This window comes from Strix uralensis, chromosome 1, assembly GCF_047716275.1.
Source record: "Strix uralensis isolate ZFMK-TIS-50842 chromosome 1, bStrUra1, whole genome shotgun sequence".
NCBI classification, from domain to species: domain Eukaryota; kingdom Metazoa; phylum Chordata; class Aves; order Strigiformes; family Strigidae; genus Strix; species Strix uralensis.
This window is the reverse complement of record NC_133972.1, coordinates 45,658,118-45,685,963: the sequence shown is the minus strand read 5'-3', so window position 1 is coordinate 45,685,963 and position 27,846 is coordinate 45,658,118. Positions and strand designations below refer to the sequence as shown.

The 27,846-nt window shown below is 39.4% G+C and overlaps 2 protein-coding genes and 1 long non-coding RNA gene across 5 annotated transcripts in view; all 3 read right to left on the bottom strand.

The window, feature by feature from the left end:
* Nucleotides 1–2,433: 2,433 nt before the first annotated feature.
* LOC141941630 (uncharacterized) lies at nucleotides 2,434–6,464 on the bottom strand. Its single transcript, XR_012628386.1, has 3 exons — nucleotides 5,903–6,464; nucleotides 5,118–5,160; nucleotides 2,434–3,604 (listed from the first exon to the last, which is right to left on the bottom strand). It is a non-coding gene; the product is annotated as an uncharacterized LOC141941630 (long non-coding RNA).
* Nucleotides 6,465–6,533: 69 nt separating this feature from the next.
* On the bottom strand, nucleotides 6,534–19,058 carry LOC141945519 (1-aminocyclopropane-1-carboxylate synthase-like protein 1). The gene is given in 16 exon segments (XM_074874243.1): nucleotides 6,534–7,699; nucleotides 8,391–8,544; nucleotides 8,705–8,728; nucleotides 8,730–8,795; nucleotides 8,797–8,849; nucleotides 8,941–9,095; nucleotides 11,837–11,961; nucleotides 12,637–12,734; nucleotides 14,417–14,483; nucleotides 15,684–15,727; nucleotides 15,730–15,752; nucleotides 16,565–16,635; nucleotides 18,723–18,782; nucleotides 18,865–18,868; nucleotides 18,944–19,001; nucleotides 19,004–19,058. Coding segments are annotated over 16 exon segments (1,227 nt in total). The 3' UTR covers nucleotides 6,534–7,529.
* Nucleotides 19,059–26,824: 7,766 nt separating this feature from the next.
* PEX1 (peroxisomal biogenesis factor 1) overlaps nucleotides 26,825–27,846 on the bottom strand; it is a 29,062-nt gene continuing 28,040 nt past the window's right edge. For all 3 annotated transcript variants that reach the window (XM_074864533.1, XM_074864523.1, XM_074864544.1), the window contains one exon: nucleotides 26,825–27,108. In XM_074864533.1, coding sequence (XP_074720634.1) covers nucleotides 27,024–27,108 — 85 coding nt within the window. In that variant the 3' untranslated portion in view covers nucleotides 26,825–27,023. The remainder of the gene's footprint in view (nucleotides 27,109–27,846) is intronic.

Sequence of the window (27,846 nt, the reverse complement as noted above, 5' to 3'; positions counted from 1 at the left end):
TGGATTATGGTATTTATTTATTTTAAATTATATCAGATCTTTAAAGTGAAAGTTTTCTTTCCATTTGATGCGTCATTTCTGTGCTCTGTTCTTGAGACGTTCTTGAGACGTTATTGCTCATTTTGGGACAAAACCACAAGTTTCATGTCATCTTTGACTTTGGTGAGCAAATAATTGACTCTTGAAAGTTGCCTTTAGCATTCTTATTTTCTAACTTATTTTCCAGAAGAGGTGTTAAAAGACATACTCTTAATCATCCAGCACTTTATGTACTTGTTTAATTTAGTTAACTGTGACTGCAGTTTTTGTTTACTCCTTAAATAATTTAAGACTAGCTTCAGATAAACACTAAACTTGGTCAGTGATGCAATTAACAGTTTCCTGTTGCACTGGAGAGGAGTGATCTACTTAGATTTCTCTTCTTCAGACTACAACCTATCATCCCCAAGGCGGTACTCTATTTAACAGTCACCTTTTAAGGGAATTTTTTTCAGCTGCATCTAAAACATGGACCTACATATGTAGCTTCCTGCTAAACTTTGCTTATATAAGGGGATAAATTTCTTGGGAAGCTGGATGCAGATTTAAAAATTAATGTTATTTGGCTTTGTCATCCTGGCATCCTCATGGCAGAAATGTATCTTCATTTCCTGAGCAAGCCAACACTGACATGTGATTTGAGTTTCACATTGCTATTATTTGTGTGTGTGTGTGTGTGTATGTTAGCTTGGTCTCTTAAAATTGATTTTAAATTGTTTTTTCAGCCTTTGCAGTTAATGATGGTAAGAAAAGAATCCTTAAGCAATTCAAATGAAAGAAAAATTTGCTAAGGGAAATAAAGACTAATTTTATATATCAACAGTCTCAGTATACCAATGAAAATATTTAAATAGCAGAATGGGAAAAGTAGCACATACTAGAATACCAATGTTAAAGTTCCCTGCGCTAAACTTTTTTACAAGCCAGTCAGCTCCAAACTGTGAGATGTGCCTGTATGGCCTGAATTCCCTGTGGTTAGTGGTTCCTGCTGCCTGTGAAGGATAAGAGCTGTAAGTGGCCTTAAACTTACATTTACAGATCTTCTCAGATTTTTGGTGCTTTTTTGGACATATGTGACCATGGTACTCAGAAGCCCTATATCAACTTTAGTATATTTTATATAGTCTATAATTGCACTAGGCTTATGTTTTAACTTCATTAAAAGCTTTGATTTAAGATGAAATACATCTCGAAAGTCTTGGGTATTGACAACTTGTAATAGTGGGACCTGTGACAGCAGGAACCAGATATATTTGTTTCAGTCTGCAGCCTCAGTTCTGCCCTCTTCAGATACCAGGAAGAATAGTCAACATTAAGGGAGTAGGTGCTAAATTTAAGGGATACTGTCAATAGTTCAAAATGATCAGAAATTACCAGGATACTGCTAATAAAGAGTTAAATCTTAAGTAACTTCAGTTGCTACCTATGTGAGATGTGTGCCCATGTTCAGTGTGTTGCAGTAATCAATCCCAAGGTGACCTCGCTCCTTTACCTCCTTTCCTTTCACTTCCTATAGATTTCTTTTTTGCCAATTTACCTTTATTAAATTAACAACCCTAAGAAAGTAAAACCAGCAACTCTTAAAAGATATTTACAGTAACCAGTGACTCCCTCCACTCAAACGTTTTCCCTCTCTCTGCAGTCCATGAGGTTTTCGCTTGGGATCACTTGTAAAGTCCCTGTGCTGCCTCAGCATAGTCCATGGAGTTTTGCTGTTCTGTGGGCTGACTTTCAAGCTCAGCTGCTTTCCTTGTCAAATCCTTGTAGGAAGAGGGAAGAAAACAATACTAACATTCAGTTTTGCTGCTTTTTTGAGTTTCTACAATTTATACCAAATGAAAAGTACGTGCTTCCTGTTTGCCTTATTTATCAGTAAATTGTAATATAAAAGGGACAATTTAGGGGAATATCAATATATGATTTATGATTTGAAGTTGTCTCACAGAATGGCCTGCTGATACACATGTCTCAGCACCCTCCTCTGTCAAACAGCAGGCCCCACCTGAGAGAGGAGACTGACTGCAGGCTTGCATTAGACATGTAGTTTGAAAGCTTAAGCAAAAGAGTTTGGAGCAAAATAATGTTTTATGAAAAACAGTATGCTGTATGAATGTTCTAGTAGCAAAGAGCAGAGCTCCAGGTAGGGGATATGTAACCTGGAACTTCTGGAAGAAAAAGCAACTGTGAGCATTGCCACTGTGAAATGAAAGCCAGAATCAAATAGAAATGGCATTCCTTGCTGCATTTGAATCACCAGCAGCACTAAATTTAAGAAAGGTGTATTCTGATTAGATTTTTAAAAATAAAAATGCAAAAAGAACACAATAAAAGCGAAACTGTCAAATGCTGTACTAGGTAATCTAAAACAAATGTGAATCTGCCTCAGTTCTGTTACTCACCTAACTGATAATTATTTGGTTGGGAAGATGCAAGACTCATCAGTGTTTCTTGTTAGCCAATCCACTGGAACTTTAAATATCTTTTTAGCTGTCTGGTCTTGCCATGCATTAAATTACGAAATAGGAAAAAAATCACACAGAAAAAAAAATATACTTTTCAGCTGATTAAACATAAAACTTGTCTTCTAAAAATTTTTGCCAGACTCCCTAATACAGAAAAGGAGCTCTGCATTTAAACGTTTATATTTTGTTTGCTGCAGTGTGATATGAAGCTCTACCCCTGACAGACAGAGTGATTACAGGAACTGTACAGTACAGGCTGACTCATGTCAGTGTATCCAGTAAGTGCACATCGAGTAAACCATTTACGTATGAATTTAAAAGGTTGCAGACAATTGTCCCGATAATCAGCAGAATGCTTGAGGTGTTTGATATGGTCACGCTTGTCAGGGTTTCCTGAGGACACCAAGCACAGTGAGACTGTCTTTAGCTGCAGTTGGCCAACACATTTTGAGCCCCCAAAAATTGTTGTTAGGGATGGTGATTAATAAACTAACATCAGTGACTAGCATAAAGATAAATCCTGAAATTACTGCAGCTGACATAAGCTTTTGCTCCTTTTCCTGGTCTGTTAATAAGCCGAGTAATTCCATAAAACATATTTAATTGACTTCCAGCTCCTGCTGCCTTCCTATTGATACGCATCAGTGGTTCCAAGAGAGGCTCCAGGAAAGGAACAGATAAATGGTAATATGTTCATGAGAAAAACCCATTTCGAAGTACAATACATTTCACTTACATGTTTTGACTTCTCTTGTCCTTAGTATAGCAAACCTGTGGACAGAAGAATGAAGCTGGGACAGAGATTTATGGGAGAGCGGGATCAGTCCTGGTAGTTTAACAGTTTCTAGAACAGACTGTTCAATTTTATATTTTTTTTACTGTGAGCATTGCTAGTTTTGGAGATGCAAACAGAGCTAGTAGGAATTGAGTGACTCGATAAACCAGATACAAAGCTGTCATTAAAATCATGACAGCTTAGATTATTTGTTGTTACATAATTGTTAATAGTACTTACTGTCGTCTTCAGAGCAAATAAGAACAGTAACAGGGTTGCAAATGCAGCTATTCCTCCAACTTGCATTATAGTCATTGTATCATGGGAACTAAGGCATAGGAGACAATCTGTTAGCTCACAATGCTCAAAGAGAATGTAAGCCAGTGAAAGAAAAATGCTTAAAAGATTTAATCTAAAATAATTCCAAGTATTATACTTCCAACTACAGTCTAAAAAGACAAATAATACCTTTTTTTAAGAGAGCTATGGAACAATCTTTCTTAGTAAACACTAAGTATTTTTATTTTACTTCTTGATTATATTGAAAAGTACTAAAATATAATCCAAATGGGCAAGGATTCTGATGATAAGGTCCCTAAAGAGAGTGGATACACAGGCAATGTCTGTAGTAAAGCATTATAACTTTATTTGAACAATTGCACTGTCCTATTTTTTCATGTTCAGAACATCAACCAGTAACATGGGAAGAATAACTGACTCTCCAGACAGCTTCTTATGGACATAGCTGAAAGAATGGGACCTCCAAGAACAATGTGTCTCTCTGAAAATTTCTCCTATTAGGAAAATGAAGGGAAAAAGGAAAACCAGCAAAATGGACTCAACAGCAGAAGGGATATCACAGGATCCCATGAGGATGGGCTTTGATGGCCTGCCACTGAAGGAGCTGAGCTCACCCATTATTCTCTCTTTTCTTGTTTGGCATCCCCCATGCCAAAATTTAGGTAGGTTTCATTCCTGAATCATTGGACTATGTGTGGATACACTGCTATGGAATTTATGGCTTGTGTTAAGCTTCAGAGCTTTGTGACCAATCAACAGACGTTTTTGTTAAGCAATTATAGCTCTACAGATGGAACATGTAGCTAAGAGCCAAAATACACAGAGTGTATATAGTATACTAAGTAATGCATAGAACATTGAGTGTGTCCTGATGCGTATATTGCAGTTCTGTCTGCCTACAGGAAGAAAATACCCATTTTATAGTTGTAGGAAATCAATCTTATCCAAGAACATGTCCCTTGCAGAACAGGAAAGAGTTTCCATGACAGAAGTAATGCAGACATTGTTTTTTAAAACTACTTTTTGAATGGGGAGAATTTTCACTTCTGTATCTATGTAGGAGAAATAAAAGAGCTTGAAAAGGAAAAATCCTGGACTTAAGCAATTTACTTACCTCTGTTTAGGTGTAAGAGACACTCATTGAAATAATTTAGTTGGGAATTGTACACAGGATAATAATAGCAAAATAATAGCAGTAAAAAAAAGCAAACAAAACATTTTTAGTGACTGATAGCTCAACTAAAGATAGCAAATAACAAGTAACAGCTTTAATTGCTGAAAGCAAAACTTTCAGATTTCGTATGTGTAAAGACTGTCCACTAAATAGTCAATGATTTATTCAATATATTTTTATATTACTGAAATGGAGTCCTAGTTACACAAAGCCATACTGGTTGAAATTAAGCAATTACTCATTTTAGATATATACTTGTAAATCACGTAAATAAACAGTTTTTTCTCAGGTATTTATCATATACTTGTAGGCACATCAAAAACACACTTCGAGTGTATATTAAATGATTTTTTAACCTTTAACTTACCTGAGAGAGTATCACTGAAGATTTGCAGATTTGTATCAGAAGGCTGGATCAAGGAGAAAAACACAAGGTCATGCTTCTCTAGAACTGAATTTATTTAATTTTTCAGGTTTTAATTTATGCCTAGGAGCTTTTCGATAAGCAGCATATTGGCATACTTGTGGGGTTTACATTCTGTCAAAGGCTTTTTAATTCTGATGCTTTTTCTGTGTCTCTGCATCTCCTTCCAACACCTGAACATGATGAGCAGAGCTACCTGGGCCAGTACGGACAGCCGTGGGTGGGCCGGGTCTGAGGTCACTACACAGTAGAAGCCAGACTTGGAACCCAGTTAATAGATCTTGCGTTAGAAAGAACAACTCCTCTTCTCCCTGCCCAGGAGCCCCTAGCTGTTAGGTTTTCTTTCTCTTATGCTCAGCACCTCACCAAGTGCAGCAATGAGAGCTAATTGAACATGCGGAGTCCTGAACTTGCAGAGAAGCAAAAATGGTTGCAATTAGTGTGATAGACCAGCACAGACCATTTCAACTTGAAGCACTGGCTGAGGGACAATGAAAAATCTAAAAGTCAGTAAGTAGAAATTTATGGTTTTCAGCACACAGGGCTAGGTGGGCTAATACACCTATTTACTACCTTCACATTGCAATTCCAGCCTTCAATGAAGAAGGAGGAGCAAGGAAGATGTGAATAGAAAGTGGTAAGAAATGATACTAATTTCCTTCCTGTGCCATAATCCTACCAACCAAGAAAACCAAAAGATATAAGAAGAGAAGTCACAAAATACCAACTTGATCCACTCTGGTAGAGGTCCCAGGCAGTACTGTTAATACTCTCAGTTCATAACATTTATCTGAACCAGCAGTTTGACACATCATTTCTGGGTACTTTTGTAAGCAAAAGCCAGCAGTAGTTCTCCAGCTGCTGTAATACCCTGGCCCTGGAGAAAAATAAAGCAGTAGTTACAACATCATATGAGACTGCAAAATACATGTTTCAGCATGTCCACTGAGCACAACAGGATTGCCAGAGTGCAAATGAATAAAAATGTCACCCCTGCTTGTACTTTCCCACAGTTTTCTTTGCATGCTCCTCAAACCCAGGTCTCTTCAAATCTACAATTACCAAAGCCAAGAACACAGAATGATTAATTGAAATGTCAAAGGTGATTGATGAACAGTAACAGACAATAACAGTGCTGAACAGTAACAATTTTATACTGGTGATGGTATATAGGGTGATTTATGCTACCTAGATTTCTAAAGTTTGTGCCTGTGACTGTCTTGATGCTTTCTGGAGCCTGTGTGCTGAAGATGAGGTTTATGCAAAGAGAGTAACCTTCCCTTCCTTCCACAATGAAAATGTCCATTTAATAGATTTGGTGGGTAGTCTTATTTCCCCTACATTGGGAAAAAGCAAGTAGAAGGAAAAGAGCAATTGCCTACTTAAGAAGCAATTATACAAGAAGCAAAGATCACATTTGTTGTGGTTGCTGATATATTGTATATTAGGATTGATAAAGGCCTTAATGGCCTTACAGAACTGAGAACAAAAATATTAACTGATGTAGTACTGTAGTTTATTAGGGATCCACAGTGAGATAATCCTCCCCCTGAGCCTCTACAGCAGCAGTCTGTTAATCTGCAGTTCTAATTTTCTCTCAACAAACCCATATAACAGAGCAAATGGTGAATTAATTCTGCAAATGCTTTAAAAAAAAACCCAACAAACCAAAAACAAAGTAAAAAAGTCCCCATACAACTCTGTCAAATGAGTATACGTTACAGACCTTCAAGGGTTTTTCATAGTTAATGTATGAAAACACTATCCAATGAATACAGGCACATAAAAATAATCCGAAAGGGAGCCCAGAAGCCAAAAATCTAAATGCTTTTTCAGAAAGTACTCACTTAGCATGCATATACAGAAGGTGTATAAAATGTTTGAGATGTATACGTTTAGAGAGATCTCATGAATATACAAAACCATTTTGCCAGCTACAAAAGTTTAGCAAAATCTTAGTATCACCTGATTCAGTATTTTCAGTAGTCTGATTAAAATATACAGTCCATAATATATAGTAATATGCACAACCATTTTACCAGCATTTTCAAAATTTCATAACTCAACAACTATGCAAGTATATATGAAGACTCACTGATTTTACTGACACATAGCACACTTGAAATGGAGTAAAACCAAGTGCTGTGCTTAACAGGGGCTAATTTCACAATCTCCAGGAGGTCTATTTTCCTTAAAATTCAACTTCAGCAAGTCCACTTGCAAGATTATTAATGCCAGGTCACAGCAAAGTGAGAGCGTTACGCAATGTTACAGCCAAAAATACTGAAGTCATACACACTTTTAGTAAACATAAGGATGCTAAACTATATCAAGTCATTAAATGCATACATGATTTTAATAAACAAGTATATTTTTTAGCTGGGAGACATCTTTTCCTGGTGTGTTTGAAGGTCTGCCTGAACAATCTTTTTCTGGATTGCATAAAGCATCAGCAGTAGAAGATGTGTTGTTTGTGACCGGCTCAGCAATGTAACTATGCAACATTTGCTCAAGTCTCTGAATACCTGGAGAAAGGAAATACAGAGGGAAATACTGACTCAACCTATGGAAAAAAAAATCTCCACAGGAGCGATTAAACACTGAAATGGATTCCTAAGGGACGTTGCATAATCTCTATCTTTAGACAGTCTCAAAACTTCACTGACAACCTGCTCTCTGACTTAGAAACCGGCCCTGCCTTGAGCAGGAAGTTCTACTAGATGACCCAAGAGTTCCCTTTCAATCTACGTTTTTCTATAACTTTATATGCTCTATATAAACATATATCTTCTTTGCCAACAATATAAAGCATTCATTCAAGGTTAAGTATTTTACAACATAAGAGATGGATACATTTTTCATACCTACCATGAGCCACATAAAAATGAGGGATGGTGGGGAATTCCCACGTTATAAAGCATAATTTGAAAGACAAAAATCTTTTCACATAAACTTTGGCTCCTTACTTCTGATAGAGTAAAAATAAATTTTAAAATTAAATTCTGAAGGCTTTAGAGGTTTAACATAATCCAATGTAAGTGCTTTGTAACCTATGCCCTGGGCCAATCTAGTATTTCTCAGTTCATACAAACTCTAAAAATGCCCCTCACAAGCTGAGACAGAATAATTAGTTTTGAACTCATTATTTATAATGTTAATGTCTCTTAAAACTTGTGTACTACTACATGCCATATTAGAAGTAAAACCCACTTTTACACAAGTAAATCCTATCTACAGAATCGGAGAAAACCAGTCTAAACCATCCAGGTTCATAACAATAAAAAGCTTTTCCAGGACTAATCAGGAGTTTTTCATCAAGAAGCTTCTGCCATAATTCACGTTCGGCTTCAAAACTCTGTGATTTTAAGAACTAAAGGAAGAAAATAATTTTTATTAAAGGCTGAACAAGTGCATAAATTCACCACTGAAAGGATTTTCCAGGACTTGATAAAACTGTGTAACAACATGTACAAGTAATTTTTACACTTCTAAGTTTTACATTCCCACTCCTTTTCAAACTTCCTACATACTTTTCTGAAGTCTGCCCACACATAAGAGTCCTCCTGAACTTCTGAGCACGGGTATTCCAACATCTGCAAGCCCATCCACAAGAATATTCCTTTGCTTCTTTAAGTTGCTTTTTGTTGGTGGGAAAAAACACGTTATTCAACCAATCTTATCAAAGCAAGAAAAATATAATTGTTTTACTTCCACCTGCAAGGGAAAAATAAAACTGTTCAACGGAAAGATTTCTACTGTGGCCAACCTCTGTCCCTAAGGAATTGACTGAGAACATGCTGAACAGGCCCAGGACAGGTATGGAAGACAGCCAGTTGATTCACAACTTTCTGAATTTCATGATTTCTGGTGTACAATACTCCAACTCTGATACCACGCATACCAAAATCCTTGGAGGACAAAAAGAAGAGAGCAAGGTGCAATTTTTACTTTATGTTTGTGCCTTGTCAAACCACCAAGACTAGAGTAATTGTTATGTATAGGAAAAAAACAAACCTGGAGTAAATTCTCAACACCATTGCCAAATGGAATCCCAAGAGAGATAAAAAATGGACAGCAACTTCTAAACAACCCTGTGGCAGGGAGGGTCAGTGGCTTTCACAGGGTTGCTTTACAGACAACTGAAAATGTGCTCATACCCTTGGGCTGTCCCCATTATACCTTACTATTGTTTCCAAGTAGTCACCAGTTTAGTGTTCCCTCCAAGAGGAGAAAAAGCAAAATGCTACAGTTCTGAAATGTGCCTATATGTTTCAATGCCTTTAATACATATGCATTAACTGTTGCTGTTAAGTAGATCCCAAACTAAACTCTAAACTTTAGTAAATTTTACACTGCCAAAGAAGAAAACGAATTAATAAACAAAGAGAAACTTGGTTTGGCACCTGTAACACAAATTATGTCAGAATAGCCCACCTAATTTTTGTGGAGAAAAAAAACCCCTGATAGCTGGAGACACAAACAACGTCAAACCAATGACTAATAAGGATGCAGCGAGGAAGTTTGCGAACCTTTCAGTAAAAAGCCGCTTTTGAAAATTACTTAATTACATACTATAATCACTATATAGACTAAGGATCCAGCTACCAACTTTGTTTCATAATTTATCCAGTAACACCCCAAAAAACACACTAAATAGTTTATTAGTAAATGAAAATCAGGTTAGCACTCATTTGGAACACCCACTGATATCAACAGGAAAGATTATGTTGTTGTAGGGATTAATACTGCTTCTACAGGCACACTTCCAAAATAATTTCCCAGGACTGAACAGAGTTACTGTTGATAAACATGGGAAAGCTGAACAGAAATTGGACTTTGAAAAATTACTTATTTGGCAGGTTATTAGATGTCAGTGTTGACTTCAAGTGTATCAACATGAGGAGATGCCTTATTACTTCATGTTTGAGATAAACTTGAAATTAAATTACTGAGCTTTGTTTCTGCATTTTTAATTTTTAGAAAACTTCACCTACTGCAAATTCTCACTCCACCCAAGCCTCCTTCAAAGGAGATTATTTGCAAAGACCAGCTCCCAAGGAACTCCAGGAAATCAAGTTCAATGATGAGGAAGCCCTGATATTTGCTTTCCCTGACATGTGCAATTTGTTTGAGCATTAAGGGGTACTGTGAGCAAGAACTTCACACAAAATGAACTTTCAGCCTTTGATTCCAGCTATGGGGAGAAACTACCTGGAAACAAGGTAGGATGCAAATACTAAGCACAAACAGCTGTTTCACAAGTACTCCTTGCACAATAGCATATTTAGTGTATTTGACATCTGACGTGTATTAAGCAGAAGATGCTGAGTGAGGAGGCATCATTGTTCATAAGAACAGCTGCTGTGGGACAGCAGTTTCTCAATTGCTGTTCTAGTCTAGTTCCTCCAGCTATTTATGATATTACATGTATCCAAAGCAGATGTTTATAACACTATACGTGAAAACAGTTCCAGCCCTAGAAGGCTGACAAACACATGCAGATCCCTGAGGAGTTAATATCTGCTCTGTGATCCAGCGCCTTGTCCAGCCAGTTCATGTCCCCACAGCCACAGTAACACAGCAGGGATGCTACCTGCCTCCCTCTGCTATATCACCAAGGGAAAAGTGGCTGAATGCTCGGGCTGGCAAAGGCACAGATGACACAGACATACAGATGGGGTCTAAACATAGGCACCATGCTGACCAAGCAATTAGCTAACTAGGACAGCTTCAACATATCTATAGAAAAAGTTATGCACACATTTGCATGTGTGACCTTATAACTGACCTCTATAGTGACCTTCCTTGTAACTATATGATTTATCTATTGTTAAACCTCATTTTCTATCCTGAAAGAGGACACAAGTCTCCCTCACTTAATGTTTTGAAACATCACTGCCATCACCACCACATCTTCGGTAAAATGTTTCACTATTCAGCCTGTGCTTCCTCCACTGGATCTTTTCAAGGATGAGCATAGTTAAGTACATTTATTATCTTCCATGAAGTAAGTGGATTATGAATATCAAGACAATAAGAATAGGAAACAGTTTAGCCTGAAATACTGGTGATCACTATTTTTTGGACACTCACAAACCTGAACATTTCCATAGGGAAGAAAAGCAGTTCCAAAGACAAGAGAAGAATGTGGGAAAAAAAAAAAAATGTACATGACAAGCAATAATATCCTCATTTATGCAGTCCTGATCAGAATAAAATTACTGATCATGTTAAGTATTTTGAACTAATTAAGTTCCTAAACTCTGGAAAAATTACATTTATAACTCTTTGTTTGTTAGCAATTCCTGTTAGCTGGAACTCAGAACCCTCTCCAAAAATCACATTAGACACACTTTAATTATCCGAGTGGGTTGTTACAGTAGCATATTCTTTTTTCTGAGGGTCAGAACAATAGCTTGTTTACAACACTCTGAATTCCATTAAAATCTACAGAAAAAGAAACTTGATCTTAAAACACAAGTTAAGACCTGTTCTTCCTAAAATAGAGTCAGGGAGTTTCTCTGCATTTTGTTACAGTGCCCAGATTATAAAACCAATTCAACTCCCGTTGATAGAGTTGGACCCACCTCAGTCACAAGACTGAAAATCTGCACAGATGAAACTGTACAAGTGCTTCAATGCTGAAAACTTATGCTGCTTACAAAATAACTAGGAAAACATGAAAATCGGAAATCAAAGTTACTGAGACCTGCTTTTTAGCTCTCTGTAATGCATCTTCTAATTTTTCAACTGTTAACTGGAAAGGGTGACCTTCTTTGTCAGCCACCTACAGAACAAAAAAAATCAGTAAGAATAAAAAAATATTAAAAATATAAAAAAATAAAGACGACAATGAAGAAACACCCCCACCTAATGAAAATACAATTGCTACTGGCTTTTATAAAGTAAAAGAATCTGAAACTAAGATCAGTCTTTTCTATATAAATCAATTACTTCATTTTTAAATGTCACCCTTATCCAAGACTACACTATCGGTGACTTACAGAATAACTTGTGCACTTGAAAGATGACTTTTTTTTTTTCCCCTCTGACTGTATGATTTGGTCTTATAAAAGATGCTACCCCCCTTTGACTTGCCTCACAGATTACTGAGCTTTCAGAGGGGGAACCAATGTTACACAATTTACGTGGTACATACATCTTGCAGTGCTTAATGGGAAAAATTTACAAACCAAATTTACTGCTAGTAGGAGTGACAGATTTAGAGCTGATAAATTATAATTTGGCATGTCAGTGCAGAACAGTGTCTGCACAGAACGAACGTAATTCTACACATCTGATGACACCAGCCTCCTGTCATGCTGCAGTCTGAGAAAAAGACAGGCTGTCTCTAAAAGTGCTAGACTCATCCTGTCTCTTCACTCGGACTCGGTTTGCATTTTCAGTTTTTTCTGATTGTTCCCTGTGAAATGTCTAAGTATGTGAATAACTAAAGCTTTACCTCACTGAACAAGGGCACATGAACAGGCTGTATTCCACCATATAGCCATGTTTTCAAATTTATACCACCATAGTATGGAGTTGGAATAAGATATCCATCTAAAAACATTAAAAAATGAAAAGAACATTTCTCATGGGCAATTATTCCATTATAATCTAATACACTAAACTGACAATCTTAAGAATTTGACATCTGATTTAATCTCAAAGCCTTCACTATGGCCTAAACCAATATTTAAACAGAACTGAAAATTTACCATTTTTTTTACCATCAATCAACCTGAATTCTTTCCCAATATTACTCCTTAGCATTTGCAATAGCAGATGTGACAGTCGTATGTATTTTCAGGAAAAGGGAATGGACCTCATCAACTACTTATTTATTTATTTAAATAATAATGACAAATAATGATCTTGCTCTCAATATTTTACTAATGCTCTGTTACTATCAGTTTTTCATCAGGAATTGCTGCAAGCCTCAGCTACGTTGTTCTTGTCACCAAGGTGCTGTCTTGTAGCCAGGGAGCCTACAGCACTGTGGAACTTGTCTCTCTCCTCATTTTTCTGCTGTGAAGTAGCCCTAGGTTGGCATTTTCCTGGAGATACTGCAAAAACCCTGTGTGATGGGGTTTCAAAGGGGCCAGAGTGGGTTTCCTATGTTAACTACGGGGTAAAAAGTCAGTGTTCGAGCAGAAGAGTTCCTGTTAAAACTGTGTAAATACAATCAAATCTGAATATATTAAAACAGACACAGATACAAGTAGCCTTCAGTAAACATCATTTAAATCTAAACAAAACTCATTGGTTTCACAGCGCTTTTGCCACTGATATGCTTGAAGTCACTACACCACATTACCCTGCAACACCCCACCCTCGTCCCAAGGGCTCTTGGTGCCAGTCACAGGGTGCTCGGGGGCAACACAGCCTCCTGCATGGGAGGCCACGAAGGTCACCCTGCAACACCCCACCCTCGTCCCAAGGGCTCTTGGTGCCAGTCACAGGGTGCTTGGGGGCAGCACAGCCTCCTGCATGGGAGGCCACGAAAGTCACCCTGGTCACCTTCCCTCCCCAGAAGGTCTTCATGGATTTCCCCTTCTCTGATGTACTGCATGCCTACTGTGCTGCTTGCCTCATTCCAAACCAGAGAGGAAACCATTTTCCCTTGCTGAACTCTCTTTTTCCTCCTACTGTCTACTTCTGCTGTGAGCAGATATTGTTTCCTGGGACTCCACTCCTTCTGCTTTGTATTCCCAACCTCTGTTTCCTTCTCACCACCACCCTTGTTTGACCGGGAATCCCTCTTTTGCTGCAGCTCCATTCCCCTGTCCCAGATTCCTTCTACATGTTTTCTTTACCCAGTTACACAAATTTTCTCTGATTTCAAGCCAATTTTCTCTGATTTTTCTTCGGATTTCAACCCAGTCCACCTCTCTCCCTGTGTGCCTACTCCCTCCAACTTCCACCATAGTTCTCACCTCTTTTTCTAAGAACTTTTCAGAATACACTGCATTCTCTTGATATCCTTCCCCTCTTCCTATAATGCTCTTAAAAAACTATAGATTACATTCCAGAAAGTGAGTGGGCCTGCTGATACCTCAAACATTTTCCACCATTCCAGAAATAGAGGCGTTACTTCAAAGACACTCTGCCAGTGACAAAAAAAATACCATGCCTTGCTTCATTCAGGCAGTTAGAATAACAGCAGGCTGTCAGAAGTCACAATACGATTATATTCACTGCTAACAAATGTTTTTAAGTAAGATAATCAAGTTTCTACTCACCACCAGGGTCACATAATACAGTTGACAGCATAGCTAAAACAGCACAACAGCCATTCATAACAGTTACCTGAAGGAAGTAGTACAAACTTTCATTTAGCAATCAAATATTTAGCCGAAATATGAGCACTTGTCTAGTTTAAATTAAAAAAAAACAGAAGAAAAAGTCACACTACTACACCTATAACACCAAGTCCTTGAATGTTACACATTGCCCACTTTTTCAAATGGAAAATCAACTAAGACTAAGGTAAATCTGGTGTATATCCCTTCTGCAGTGTCTTGCTGACATCTGTGTTTAGATTTACTCATTGTTGCATTTAGGGTGAGAATAAATTTGGTAAGAGATGAATCCCCTTGCATTCTAGCTGGTCCTCAGAGATTAGAGGGACTAGGGGTGGCTGGATTTACCCCTTAATAGGTATGCCAGTTGGGGCCGTAACTGTAGGTCTGACCCAGACGCCCGAACACCCCGTATGCTGTAGGTCTGGGTGCGTTCAAAAGAAGCCGTCAGATTCACGAATAGTACGGTTTAATTTTATGCAACATCTACAGATTCTTTAAGATTGCCTACGATAAATGCACAAACTGCAGGTTGGCTACATAGCACTACACAAAAGGAAAATGATTGCAATCACACACACTTAGTTCCCAGGTAATCACTTGGTGTAGCCAAGGAAATCTTACCAAAAAGCGTCCCTTCTGAGGAGGGGGCGAGAGCACAAACCCATCAATCTGTCCCTCTGATTTGGTGTCGGATTATTGTCCCTCCAAGTTAGGTAGAAACTTGGGGTAGTATTTATCCTAGTATGCATGTGTGAGTGGGTGGGACTGCAGTCAAGCCATTATCTTCTGCGTAACGACACAGCACATTCTTTGGTGCCAGGGGTACAGCTGGTTTTTGTGAGAAAAGGGAGGATGAGAAACAAGGTCAGCTCGATGCGAGGGGTGCAGCTGGGTTTTGTGAGAAAAAAAAGGGAGGATGGGGAACAAGGCTGGCAGGCTACTGCAAAGAGCAGGAGATAAATCTGTCCTTGAGTGAAAGAATGGGACCACACAGCCTATGCTCTGCTTCGCATTCCTCCTTGGCGCCACGACAAACAAATCACTGCACTTGCATCCCATCCTGTGCTTGCTCTGGGCACCCTGTCTCAAGAACATGTGTGTTTTACAGATTTCTCAGTTTTGCTTTTCTCACGTTTCCAACACCTAACACTCATCTTTATCAGTTTAAGAAAAATAAGATGCAAAGATAAAGCACTTGTCTTACATGTTCTGGATTCAGTGCTTTTGCAGCTCTGGCATAGTCAGTAGAAATTTGGCAATTTCTTCTCGGAAGCTAAAACACAGATTCAAGTCAACTACACAATCATGTAATTCTCAGGAAAAAGAGCACACGATACACACAGAAGAATGAAGCTTACCAAAAATAGACCAAATGCATAACTCATTCTGTTGTGAAAGCCTTGAAGATTTTGATTAAATAATATAATTTCCTCAGATATCCAGTGCGCTACATTTTGTGAGACAGAAGCACAGAGAAGCCATCTGTTACGTTGAATAACGGTGACTGTGACTCAACTATTATTGCTGTACACTAGAAAAATGAGAAAATAAAGCATCTTTGAGGCTGAGTGGGATCTGTTTTTGGAGGAAGGACAAGAATTTGGTACCACAAACAGTGAAACCTGTATCAGTGATGCTTCTTTAGATCAAGACAGGCTTTCAGCCTGAGTGAAGATGATGGTGGAGTTCCTATCGATCTTCAGGGAGCCAGTATTTCCCCTCTACAGCCCCCTGAGTTTCAGTTTATCCCTCACTGAGACTAGAATGAATCATTCCAGCAACAATTCACCATAGCTCTGGAGGAACATCAATACATGCTCTCTTGCTTGCCAACAAGCCCCCAGATCTTTGACCTTTGGCATTCTGGGTCTTTGTGGCACATTGAGGATGGGGAGAAAACCAGAACAAAAATCCAGAAAAGTGAGTCCTGCACAGGAACCCAAAAGCCTGCCAGCATGCAGGTACCAATAACACACCTACCTATCCTTCAGGCTTACCAGAGGAATGAAACCACACCCAGCTACACACGAGCCATGACTAGCACTGACCACAGGCAATATGATAAAAGGGAAAATGAAATCTTACCTTCTAGTTCCTTGTGTATCAGAATACTGGAAAAGCTCAGGCTCCAGATAATTCATGTCAGGTCTTGTGAGCTAGTGACATGAAAAACAGATACTGTAGAACACAGTGTTCTTGGGAGTTTGTGTTCTGCTGTAGCAGAGTAAAACTTGATTATTTAAAAAAAAAAAAAATCCATCATTCAGTAACATTAAAGAAATGAAGAATATAAAAATTCACAAGTTACAATTATGTTTATACTTTGCACTTCTTCTCAGTTTTAAGAAAACAACATTAAAACATCATCAAAACAAAGAAAGAAAATAATATAAGAATTATTTATTGGATTTTTCTGTCATACATTTAAAAAAATCCCGAATAATACACTGAGGAATAGCCTCCCAGCTGTACCTAAAAGATTACACAGACACTTCTGAGATGTATCAAAGCTGAAATAATTCTTGCAATATTTATGATACCAGCTTTTAATTCACATGTCAATTCTGATTAGCTTCTCAACCAACAGAAGAAAAGTGATGGCAACCCTATGTGTTACAGAAAACTAGCTGTATTATCAGCAGTGGCTTTCTTGCTCTCAAAGGAGTCCCTCCTGAAAACGGGCTCAGTTCGATATTCCTTGTGGCATCGATATTGGTTTACTGCGAAGAAAAAAATTTCCTCTCCTGTTGCCAGCACAGCTAAGCAATCAGTACACTGCGTGTATGCCCGACCCTCTGTCACAAGCACTGCAAATGCACGAGCAGTTGCACTAGTGCAAATTTATCACCTGATGTAAGTAGGAAGGAGAAGCAAGAGGTAATTTGCAAGCTGCAGAAGCTGCCGTGGCAACCAGATCTTAGTTTTGCTAACACCTAAGACAGAACACCATGCCTTCCAGCAGAGGAGCTAGAATGAGTAACTCTGGGGAGAACACCCCTTTTAAAGAATACACAATTTCCCCATGGTTGCGTTTCTGAGACTGGCTCTTATTGCGGTGCACAGCAGTGTAATTTTATAGCTTTAATCTTGCTCAAAGTCTGAACGTGATGTATCGAGCATTTTCAGTCAAAGTTTTGGCTTTGCCATCAGACAAATAGGTGTCTTATCAGGCCATGATTTTCCCCTCCAAAAATAAACTTCTTCCTGAAAGGTAGCATTCTAAAGCAGTATTTTTTGCTAAAACAGGAACACACTCTTCTATTAGTTGTTTGGAGTCCATGCTCAATCAAATGTGAACGAAGTTTAAGCAAAACTAAAACTATTCTGGTTTTCAACCAGACGCAAGTTTTCAATGTTACTTGGCATATTATTTCTGAGTGAGCAATTGGCACAGTACATACAAACACATGAAGTGTGTTTCCTTGTGAAACCGTCTAGCCATGGCGCTGGCAGGTCCTACCCTGGCTGTTACTTTTCCTGTGCCAAACTGTTACCGGACACTTCTGATACAAGGAAATGATCACCTGCTTCGCAACTTATTTACTTATAGCAACTTATAATGATTTCTGAATATTGCTTAAGAATCCTGCTTGCCCTGACTGTTCTGCGGAAACTTACCAAGGGCTACTGTGTTCATCAAAACAAAGCAGTTTTCTGTGGAAACTTACTACTATGTTCGGCAAAAATGAAGAGACATGTCCTTGGAAAGCAGATGAGTTCTAACAGGTTGAGTCTTTGTAGTGGATAGATAGCCATATATGGGTGGCAGAAACTAATATACTGGCGCTTTGAGATAAGATAGAGGTGGTAAACCGGCTGGAACCACTCTTGCTCTTCAGGAAATTGGCTAAGAGAACCTGCGCATGCTCCGAGGAAAAGTACAAGGTGAGGAGGACTGGGAGCCTCCCTCCGACAGACCCCCGGGGACACCGCCCAGGAGGGAATCCGCAGGCGCAAAGAGAACATAAACTGCTGACACCAGCCTCTAGAACTAAGCCAGCCTTACTTGTGCATATTTGTATTGTGTAATCCAACGAGTATGTATATCCACACTCTATAAGTTTCTGGTAAAATGTGCTGTGGGTGTGCAAGCTTTGCGGAGAAATCCTCTTGTACCCCGGCGCTGGAGTAAACACACCTGCTGTGTAACTCTCCCCGAGTTGTAGAGGCTGTTTCTGCGAATCACTCCAAACCTGTCAAAGCCGACCCGGCGGCTAAACCCCAGTCAGGCAGCGGCACTTACTCTTTCCTCTATTAAGTCAAAGCAAAGCTTGTTCTCACTTGTGCCCACATTCAGAGTGCCCTGGAAGAGATGGCAGCGGTCAGACGACACCAGGGCGGCCGGAGGGCACCGCCCGCTGGCTGCCCCCCAGCACCGGCCGCACCTCGCTCGCAGCCGCCCCAAACCCGCCGCCTGCCGCTTGCCGGGACGGCGCCCCGGGCCCGGCCGCTGCCCGCCCCAGCGGATTGCGCTCCCCATCGAAGGGGTCGGCCGAGGAGAGGGCGAAGCCCGCGCCCAGCAGCCGCGGGCCGAGAGGGCCGGGCCCGTGCCCTCCGGGGCAGCCCGGCCGCCGCTCATCCTCCGCCGCGGCCACCAGGAGCCGCCGCCGCCACCGCCCCCCGCCCGGGGCTCCGCAGGGCTCCGACGGCCCCGCCGCCCCGCCCCGCCCCGCCCCGCCGGGGGCCGCCCTTCGGCCCCGCGGCGAAGGGCGGAAAGGCGGGAGAGGCGCCTCAGGGCGGCCCGGCCCGGCCCCGCCCCGCTCTGCCCCGCCCTGCCCTGCCCGGCGCCGGGGCCGGGGGCCGGGGCCATTCCCAGTCGCCGCTCGGCGGGACAGACGGACGTTGTTTTCCTGGCGCTTCGCTTCTGCCACCGCCTGCAGGGTTCTCAGTTGTTCTATATCTACGTTTTAAACTCTGATTTTTAATGAGGAACATGTCGGTCTTTTAAACATAAAAAAATGTTCTAACTCCCGGGAAAATGGGCATTAGAAATCGAGCTAAGAGTTAACTCTTGGCAAACACTGAAATAGTTACGCCCCAAAAAGCTCCCATCGTAGCTTTTTAGTATCTAAACAAGGTCAGGATGCACTAGTTATACAATTATTTAAACAGCGCTTTGGCAATATACAGACATTGTACTCAAGTAATACGTATTATTAAGAAATAATGTTATTACTGTTTCCTGAAACTTGGCAATAATTAGGGAAATGGAGATGAGCACTGAACCTTTAATTAGTTCATATGAGGGATCCAAATATGTTCCTAACAGAAAAATGGCACAAAACCATGAAGATGGCTTGAATCCTAGATGGAATTATATAGTACGGCAATGACAAGATTTTGTGGGTGGTTTAAAATATTTTGCTTTTTATTCTACAAAGCCGCTGGTCACCCAACAGCTGTATGACCTCAATAATTTCTGATGTACCAAAATCTAGTGCCAGCGTCCGCTTATCCACTGGTCTCCACAAGATAGGTACTGTGTTATAGCTGTGCCTAAATCAGGTAATAATGGTTACTGCAGAATCTTAAGAGCTGGTTTTGTGTAAACAATGAAGAAAGAGGTCATCTTTTCACACCTAGGAGTCCCAAACTGACATATTCCCTGAGATGTCATTCTTCACTAAATCATTTCGACTAATTCAAGCTGTTAAAGACTTTTAGAGACTGGCGTGTGACAGCACCGCTAAGAGATGAAAAATCTACCCTGGTTATTGAAACAAAGAAATTAACAGTCAGAATCCAATATAACTTTTAAGCAGGTATTCTTTTATTGACAGCGCTGGGGTCGCCCTGGGGATTCTCCACCATAAGGGCTCCCAAGAATTAGCACTAGAGACATCAGTTTACATACACACAAATCATATTCATTCATTTCCTAGAAAGGGGTGTCTTATGATAATGAGTTCCCAGAATTCATTTGCATAATCTGAGCATGCGTAGCGAAAATAGGGTGAGGGTCTTTGGTGGTCAGGGGGAGGAAGTAAGTAGTCTTCTTCACAGTGTTCACTAGTTGACCCTCTTTCCAGAACATGCGCTGTGAAGTAAAGTCCAGGTGTCTCCCTCCTAAGTCAGCAAAATCAGTTTCTCCATAATAGGGTCTCTGTGTCTCTTTGCTAGAGCCCCCCTTATCTCATTCTAGGAGTTGCCTAAGTGTCCACTGAAGGCCTTGAGTCTGCCATCAGTGATTTACGTAGGGAGCCTAACGAGCATTTCAATCTTACCTAAACAGACAAAGGGACCTAAGGAAACAGTTGAGGAGTCAGGAGTCCTTGAGAAACAAATGAAGCAAAACACAAGCAAAGCTTTGAAACAAATGAAGCAAAGCACAAGCAAAGCTTTCATACATCACATCACATCACATCACATCACAGTTTAGCCTTAATAATTGTTAGAAATTCATTTGTTTGAGCACTTTCATTCCCTTTCATTATTTAATAGCAGCTGATACGACACTGCTGCTGTAGGATGGTACAGGAAGGCCGCATACTTGGGAGTCTTAGAAAAGCCCCACCAGCTGCTAGAGGATACGGAGGAAGAATTTTTCACACTTCAGTTCTATTAGTCTGACTTACGCTTGTGACCTGAGTACCAGTAAACTGATTTAGCATTTCTTTACCAACTGCTATCTGAGCATCTGGCAGTATTTTATCCTGGATCTCTCTGCTGCATCACTGGAACAGCACACTAAACCTTAGTCAACAGATTTTCATTTCAGTGTACCTATGACAGATTGTTACCATTTGGCCTATTTTAGAAATGGGAAAACTACAGCAATTGAGCCTTAAAGCAAGATTTGTACCATTCCAGTCCTATTGTGCATATGCTAATCAAAGAGAGAAATAATCTGGTATATGACTTGCTAAAAAACTAAAACAGATCGTAGAACTAATGTCCCAAAATTTGTATCTAAGACAAAACTGGGAATTAGTAAATAAATGCTAAACTTTTCATGTATTATAGCAGCTTGTACTGAGGTCAAACACATTGTCAATTGTGACCCAAGTTGCCATCTCCCTTGTGCTTCCCATGCAAAATATTTCACTTAACCTATACTTGCATCTGACGCCAAGGTCATGCTAACAGGTGGTCCGCTTTTAAGAGAGGGCATATTAAGTGCAGTGGAGACTCTACAAACCCCCGTAACGACACGTATTGAAGGAGTGCCGACTGGAAAGACCTCTGCCAAACCACCTTCGCTCCGCTGGCTATGGTCTCCAGTGGCAGCTGTTCCTGAATGATGCCTGTGAGAGAGTTCAGTGGATTCCCACCTGTCAATTGACGTTGACAAATTGTAGTCCAGTCTCCCAACTTCATTCCATAGGGTTAACGGTGCAGATACCAGCCTAACGCATGCAAGAAATTCCGTTCTGCTCCTGGTCGCTTCCAAGTTCCTGCATTGCTTACGATTTTATGATTGCTATCTTAACGCCCTGGAAAGTAGGCTTCACTTCCACTCCACTGTATGAGCTTAGGAGGTATTAAATAATAAACAGTCAGATCCTTATGCAGTAATACAGCATGTGTGTATTTTACTATTTTCATAATAACTAGGAGTTATGAAATAAAATAGGCAACAAGTAAAATGATAAATTAGAATCATAATATTAAAAAAGCCAACTATATAGTTTTATATTTTATATGTAACACACATGCACACAAACACACATACCAGTTAATTTGAGTAAAATATCCTGTGAAAAAATTAAATTCATACAAGGCTTTTTTTAAAAAATATTTTAAAAGATTTGTTTGCTTTTGGGCTGGAGACATTTACTTTGCTTCCTTAATGCCAGAAGAGGGGGAGGGAGAAACTCCCTGTATGACATTAAATGTAGATTGGTCCACACAAAATTTAGACTTGTTTGGGTAAACTAAAAGCCAAGGAACTTTTCAAACCTAATGTAAATCATAAAATTTGTGTGTTTTAACCAGGCTGCTAACTGTCTTGTTTAAAATACTGTCAAGCAGAGTTCTAGCTGGTGACGTCTATTAGGAGACATAAACCAATGTAATCTAAGCCTCAACAGACATTGCTTATCTTTTATTTCAAATGTGTAAGGAAATATTTTCTATTTTTTCTCTTTGGAAATGGAACAAAGTTTGATTCCTTAAGAAGTACAAGTTATTCAATAAATACCTTGTGAAATTTTTACTGTACAACAGAAATTCTGTTTCACAGACAAACAACACGTGATTTATGGCAGAATAGCGTTAGTAAAAGGACCTAACACAGTGAATGGTATTCAATGTTCCCAATTCTCAGAATAGCAAGATTTTGATTAGGAATTGCCAAATTCCCTCAACATTTCAGACATGTGAGTCTTTCAGTAGATTTAAATTGGTATTTAGCAGAGTTGATCAACTATCTCTTTTTTTTCCAGTCATCAACAGACTCAATCCAGAATTGTGGATTGCTTCAAAACAGGTACATTTTTCCATGGCAGTATTTGAAAAAATTATCAGCTACACAGCTGTAAGATAGCTTCAAACATAAATAATTTTTAGAGTAAAAGCTGCCTAAACATTTTTTTAAGAAAAATTATAGAATAGTAGTGGAAAGTGAGTTCCTATTAACAAACTGAAATAATCCCTTGCATGTTAGAAACAGGGCAAGTTTTTACATCTATATTTATCATTTGTTTCCTCAGAAGTCTCTTGACTATGGGGAAAGACTGGTTGGCAACTGAGAAAAGGTCAGTGACAGCTGACAGTGTTGGTGGCAACAGGAGTGAGAGGAAACAGCTACCCCACGTTATCAACCTTTTATACAGGCTGTAATACATACCCAGAAAAACTGACATCAGTGTCACTTAAGGGAGGTAGGAATAACAGATGACGTAGTAGGGAGGCACAGGATTTGTCCATCTTTAGGTTGCTGGTTCACACAGAGTTTCCTTGGTTCTTGACTTGACAGAAGAGACTGGAAAACAGAGGTCAGAAGGCTCAAACACAACAGCCATTGTTTGGCTGCCTGTGGTATCTTCACGAGCTGTTGCAGCTACATCCCCGCTGACTACAGAACGTGAAACAAACTTTGTTACGGGTCTCTTTCTCCCCTGGGCGAACTTCTGAATACCAGCCTTGTGAAAGAGCCTCCACAGGCCAGCTGAGGTTTCTTGCACAATGCTTGGATAGAAGGGATTACCCTTGATTTAGCTATAGGCTTTATGCTCCCTGTACATTGGCTTTATGCACCTGTATAACAGATCTTAGCTAGGCTTCATTTAGATACTCTGCTAGCTTTTAAAATGAGATGTCAATATAACCAAAGGATCACCTGACAGCACCTAGTTATAAATAGTGACCTACTTTCTTGGATCAAATGGTATTACCCATGGCATCAGTCCAGGTTATATATGTCGGGGGATGTATGAACTAACGCACCTGAGCTAGTTCACTGGTAACATACCTTGCATGTAGAAAGGAAGAGAGCAGACTTGGAAAGCAGATTTGGAACCTAGGCTTCCTGGGTTTTAAAAACATTTTCCAGGACAGTATAGTATCTAATTTTCGTTGAGGACTGATAGGACCTTGTCCTGGTTTAACCAGGATAGGGTTAAGTTTCCCCAGCAGTGGGGGGGAGCTCTAGCCGGGTTATTCAGATACCATGCGGACGTCACATCCTGGCAGGTCACATTTTTCCTGGCGCGCGAGCCACTCGTGGTTTTGTATATCGTGCTTCAAACTGCTGTATTTGGTAGCTATTTTGCTCTGTTCATTGCTATCACTATTACTGTTATTGTTATTGCTGTTGTTGGTTGTGTTGCTATTGCATTGTTGTATTAAACCTTCCCTTATTTCAGTCTTGGGGCTTTGTATTTCACTCCCTTTGTGGGGGAGGGGCAGCGGCCGCGTGGTCTCAGACCCCGGCAGGGGCTAAACCATCACAGACCTCAACAAACAGCAGGCATGCTTTCCTTTTTAACTTTACAATACAATACTTGGCATTGAAGTACAGTATTCTAATTAAATGACTCCAAGTGTGAAGATAATTCCATAGATTATGGTGCTTTGTTACAATCATGATTGGCCTCTGACTGGTCCTTTCAGATTTAAGTATCAGTGCATTATGAGATTATCATTACCAAGAAGGTTAAATAATTTCCATTTTTAATGAATCTGGTACATCCACTATCTAGACATAAGTTAATAGAAGCTACTACTAATGTGGGCCAATCTGGATGCTTTTGTAATAGTTGAAGATTTCCTTACCAAACAGAAAAGGTGTAATAAACAGCAATGTACTTTAAATAATCTTGGCAAGGAAAGAGCTAGAAGACCACCTTCTTATAGAAGTGCTAGTTGTAGAAAAGAACCTTTGACTGAAAAACTGTTAAATCAGTAGGTGGAAGAACAGGTGAAAATCTTCTAGAGCTATCTGAGAAACTATGGGAATTAATCAATGAAATTAATTGGGCTGAAGCTTCATATGCAAGTATTTGAAAAGAAGATAATATAACATTTCCTTAGGTTAGAGATGAAAACTATGTGGAATTTGAAGTTCAAAGAAGAGAAAAAATATTTTGAATGAGCTCAAAATGTCACTGAATAATCCTAGGAAAAAAAATGACAAGAAACTGATAAATAAACTACTTCTTGAAGGCCAGAAATGCCCAAAATTAACTACTGAACCTGGAGAATTAAATTTAAAAAAAACCCAAACCACCATGAAGTTTTTGAGTTTTGACACATAAACAAAGAGTGAGTAGTTACGGCTTGCCACCTGCTTCACTTCATTAACAATATCCATGTTTTTTGGCCCTCTTGTGTTAAAAGATAATTTACTTCAAAGTACCTTACATTTACCACAGTGTAAATGTGAGTTACCATGGAGCATCTGACAGGGAATGATTTGCTCCTTTGCAGCAAATTGCTTATCTGTTCAACCCCTATTCACATTCACCTCTACAGCCATTTAAAACAAGGTGAACAAGGAAAGAAATGACAGTATTATATAAGAAAGATGAACTCAAGGTTAGGGAAAATCTAGGATATGTCTCTCATGCTAAACAAACATATATCCACTTTTAAAAAATAATTATGATTTAATGACAAAGTGGTATTGACAATAGTAGAGCTCTGTAGTAATGCAATAAGGATTTTCAGTTTCAAAACCTACTGAAGCAAGAGTTAAGCATGAGTAAAAAGCAATAGCTCAGTGTAAATGAGAACATCGGGGGTATTAACTGCTACAAGCTAAGACTTGCAGTGTGTCAAGGCTTGTAGCGTACACAGGCTTCACCTGTACCAGGCTGCAAGCATAAACATCTAAATCAAACATTCTTTGGGTTATTTGCTGGCACTGGGAATAGGAACTACAAATAGACAGCAGTGAACAATATAATCAATATGATGGTTCTTCTAATTACTGACATAGCCCGATACATTTCAATGAATGAGATAACAAATTGAAATATGTAGTGGGAACCATATGATCAAGCACTAAGATCAGCTTGAGGAAGGCTGCTACTACCAATGTACCTGAAGAAACAATCAGAGGGAGCCTGGGCATACCATCTGATCACAGAAGGGGTAATAATGCCCAGTGGCCCAAAGCAATACAGGTGTGAAAAGGCACATAATGGCTCTGAAAGACCACAAAAAAAAAAAAGGAAAGAAAGAAAAAAAAAAAATCCATGTTTTCTAATTACCTCAGGAAGGTAAATATTAGGGAAGGAAGATTAGTGAAAAACCAACCAAGCAAAACCCCCCAGTATTGGCAAATGTTGTGAGAGGGTGATATAAGCTCATGGGAAACATATCTAGTTTCTTCCTTTCCTGCCCATTCCTTCTTTCCCCTCCTGTTAAGACCTGCTTACCTATGTATCAGCTAAGGAAGACAACTCTTTAACAATCTTCATGTAAGACAGTAGTTGTGAGTAATTCTGGGATGTAACATTAGAAAGCTTCCAAACATCAGAGATGTTTCAGAATCGTCTCCAAGAAGAAAAGATGGGGATAAGAAGACACAGTTGTTGTGAAATGCAACCTGACGTTCTTCTGAATAATAAACAGTTGCAGAAAACAAGATACAATTATCTTGGTTTGTCTTTTTTTTTTTTCCCCCCCAATAGTTATTGTGGAAATACTAGCCTAGTTGCCTACCAATAAACATACGAAGTACCACCCTTCTCTAAGCCCTCCAACCATTAGAGAATGGCTTTATGGAATTTTTAAAAAACATTTCCACCATTAGATATTACAGTTTATTCAAACAGAATCTATTTGTGGTGAGGAAATAAACAAGGATAGGAAATAACTGTTAGGTCTTGGCAACTATATTGATAAAAAGCAAAATTTAAAATTTTATGTGATAAACAACTGGGCAGAACACAACCAATGTTCTCTCAAAAATTTAATATCAATCTGAAGGAAGACAATTTTCTTCAAAATAAAGTGTGACAATTTTACAGTATTTAAGTTCAAAAGAAACTTATCTTCAACTGCTGCATTAATAAATCTATATGAATATAAATAATCTGATTTAATCACATTTGTCATTTCCAGTTACAGCTTAGCAATTACAAGCAAATACAAGTTACTATGCTAGAGTCATTTTTTGTCCTGGTCGGAATGTTGAGCCAACTTGTCCTTTTCTCTTCTTGGGATTCTGAAAATTATCATACCTGGAAACAGAAAAAGATATTAGCAAAGTCTTACAAAATGCCCTTGTTTGCATATGCCTCTTCAGACACACATTAATGCAACACAGAACTACAGCTGTTTATTTTTAAGGAAATGAGGAGTGCATGTCTCCTCAGACCTGGTGACCTGGAGGAGTTTTCATCCACAAACCCAACTCAGAAAGCTCTCTGCCCTGCTTCCTTTTTTTCTTTTTTTTTTTTTTTTAAATTTTTTGGGCGGGATGGGGAAGGTGGGACAAGGAACAGAAGTGGACAGGGTGGTATAGGGTCCTGGGAAGCACCTCTCATTCTCTTCCTTTCCTGTCCCTTCCTTCTCTCTTTCCCCCGCTGTAAGACCTGCTTATCTGTGTATCAGCTGAGGAGGGCAATTCTTTAACAATCTTCATGTCAGAAGAACCCCTGGATGAGATCACAGAACATCCTGATGCCAGTTTCCAGCTTTTTCACTCCAGTCATTTCCAAGTTGAAGGAGACACATTCTCCTTTTCAGTATGTTTATACTTCTGCAGATTATTGCCTTTTCCCAAACACGGCAGCTACAAAGACCACTACAGAGTCAATCCCCAGCAATTTGAAAATACAAGGGGCTACTACTCAGTGGGAGAAGGAAGGACCTAGCTATAAGTCTTAGAGAATTGGTGCCTCTTTGTACTGGTATAGCTCTTAACATAATAAAAGGGTCTTCTAGTCTGTGATTAGAACTTCTAGGTCTGACATTAA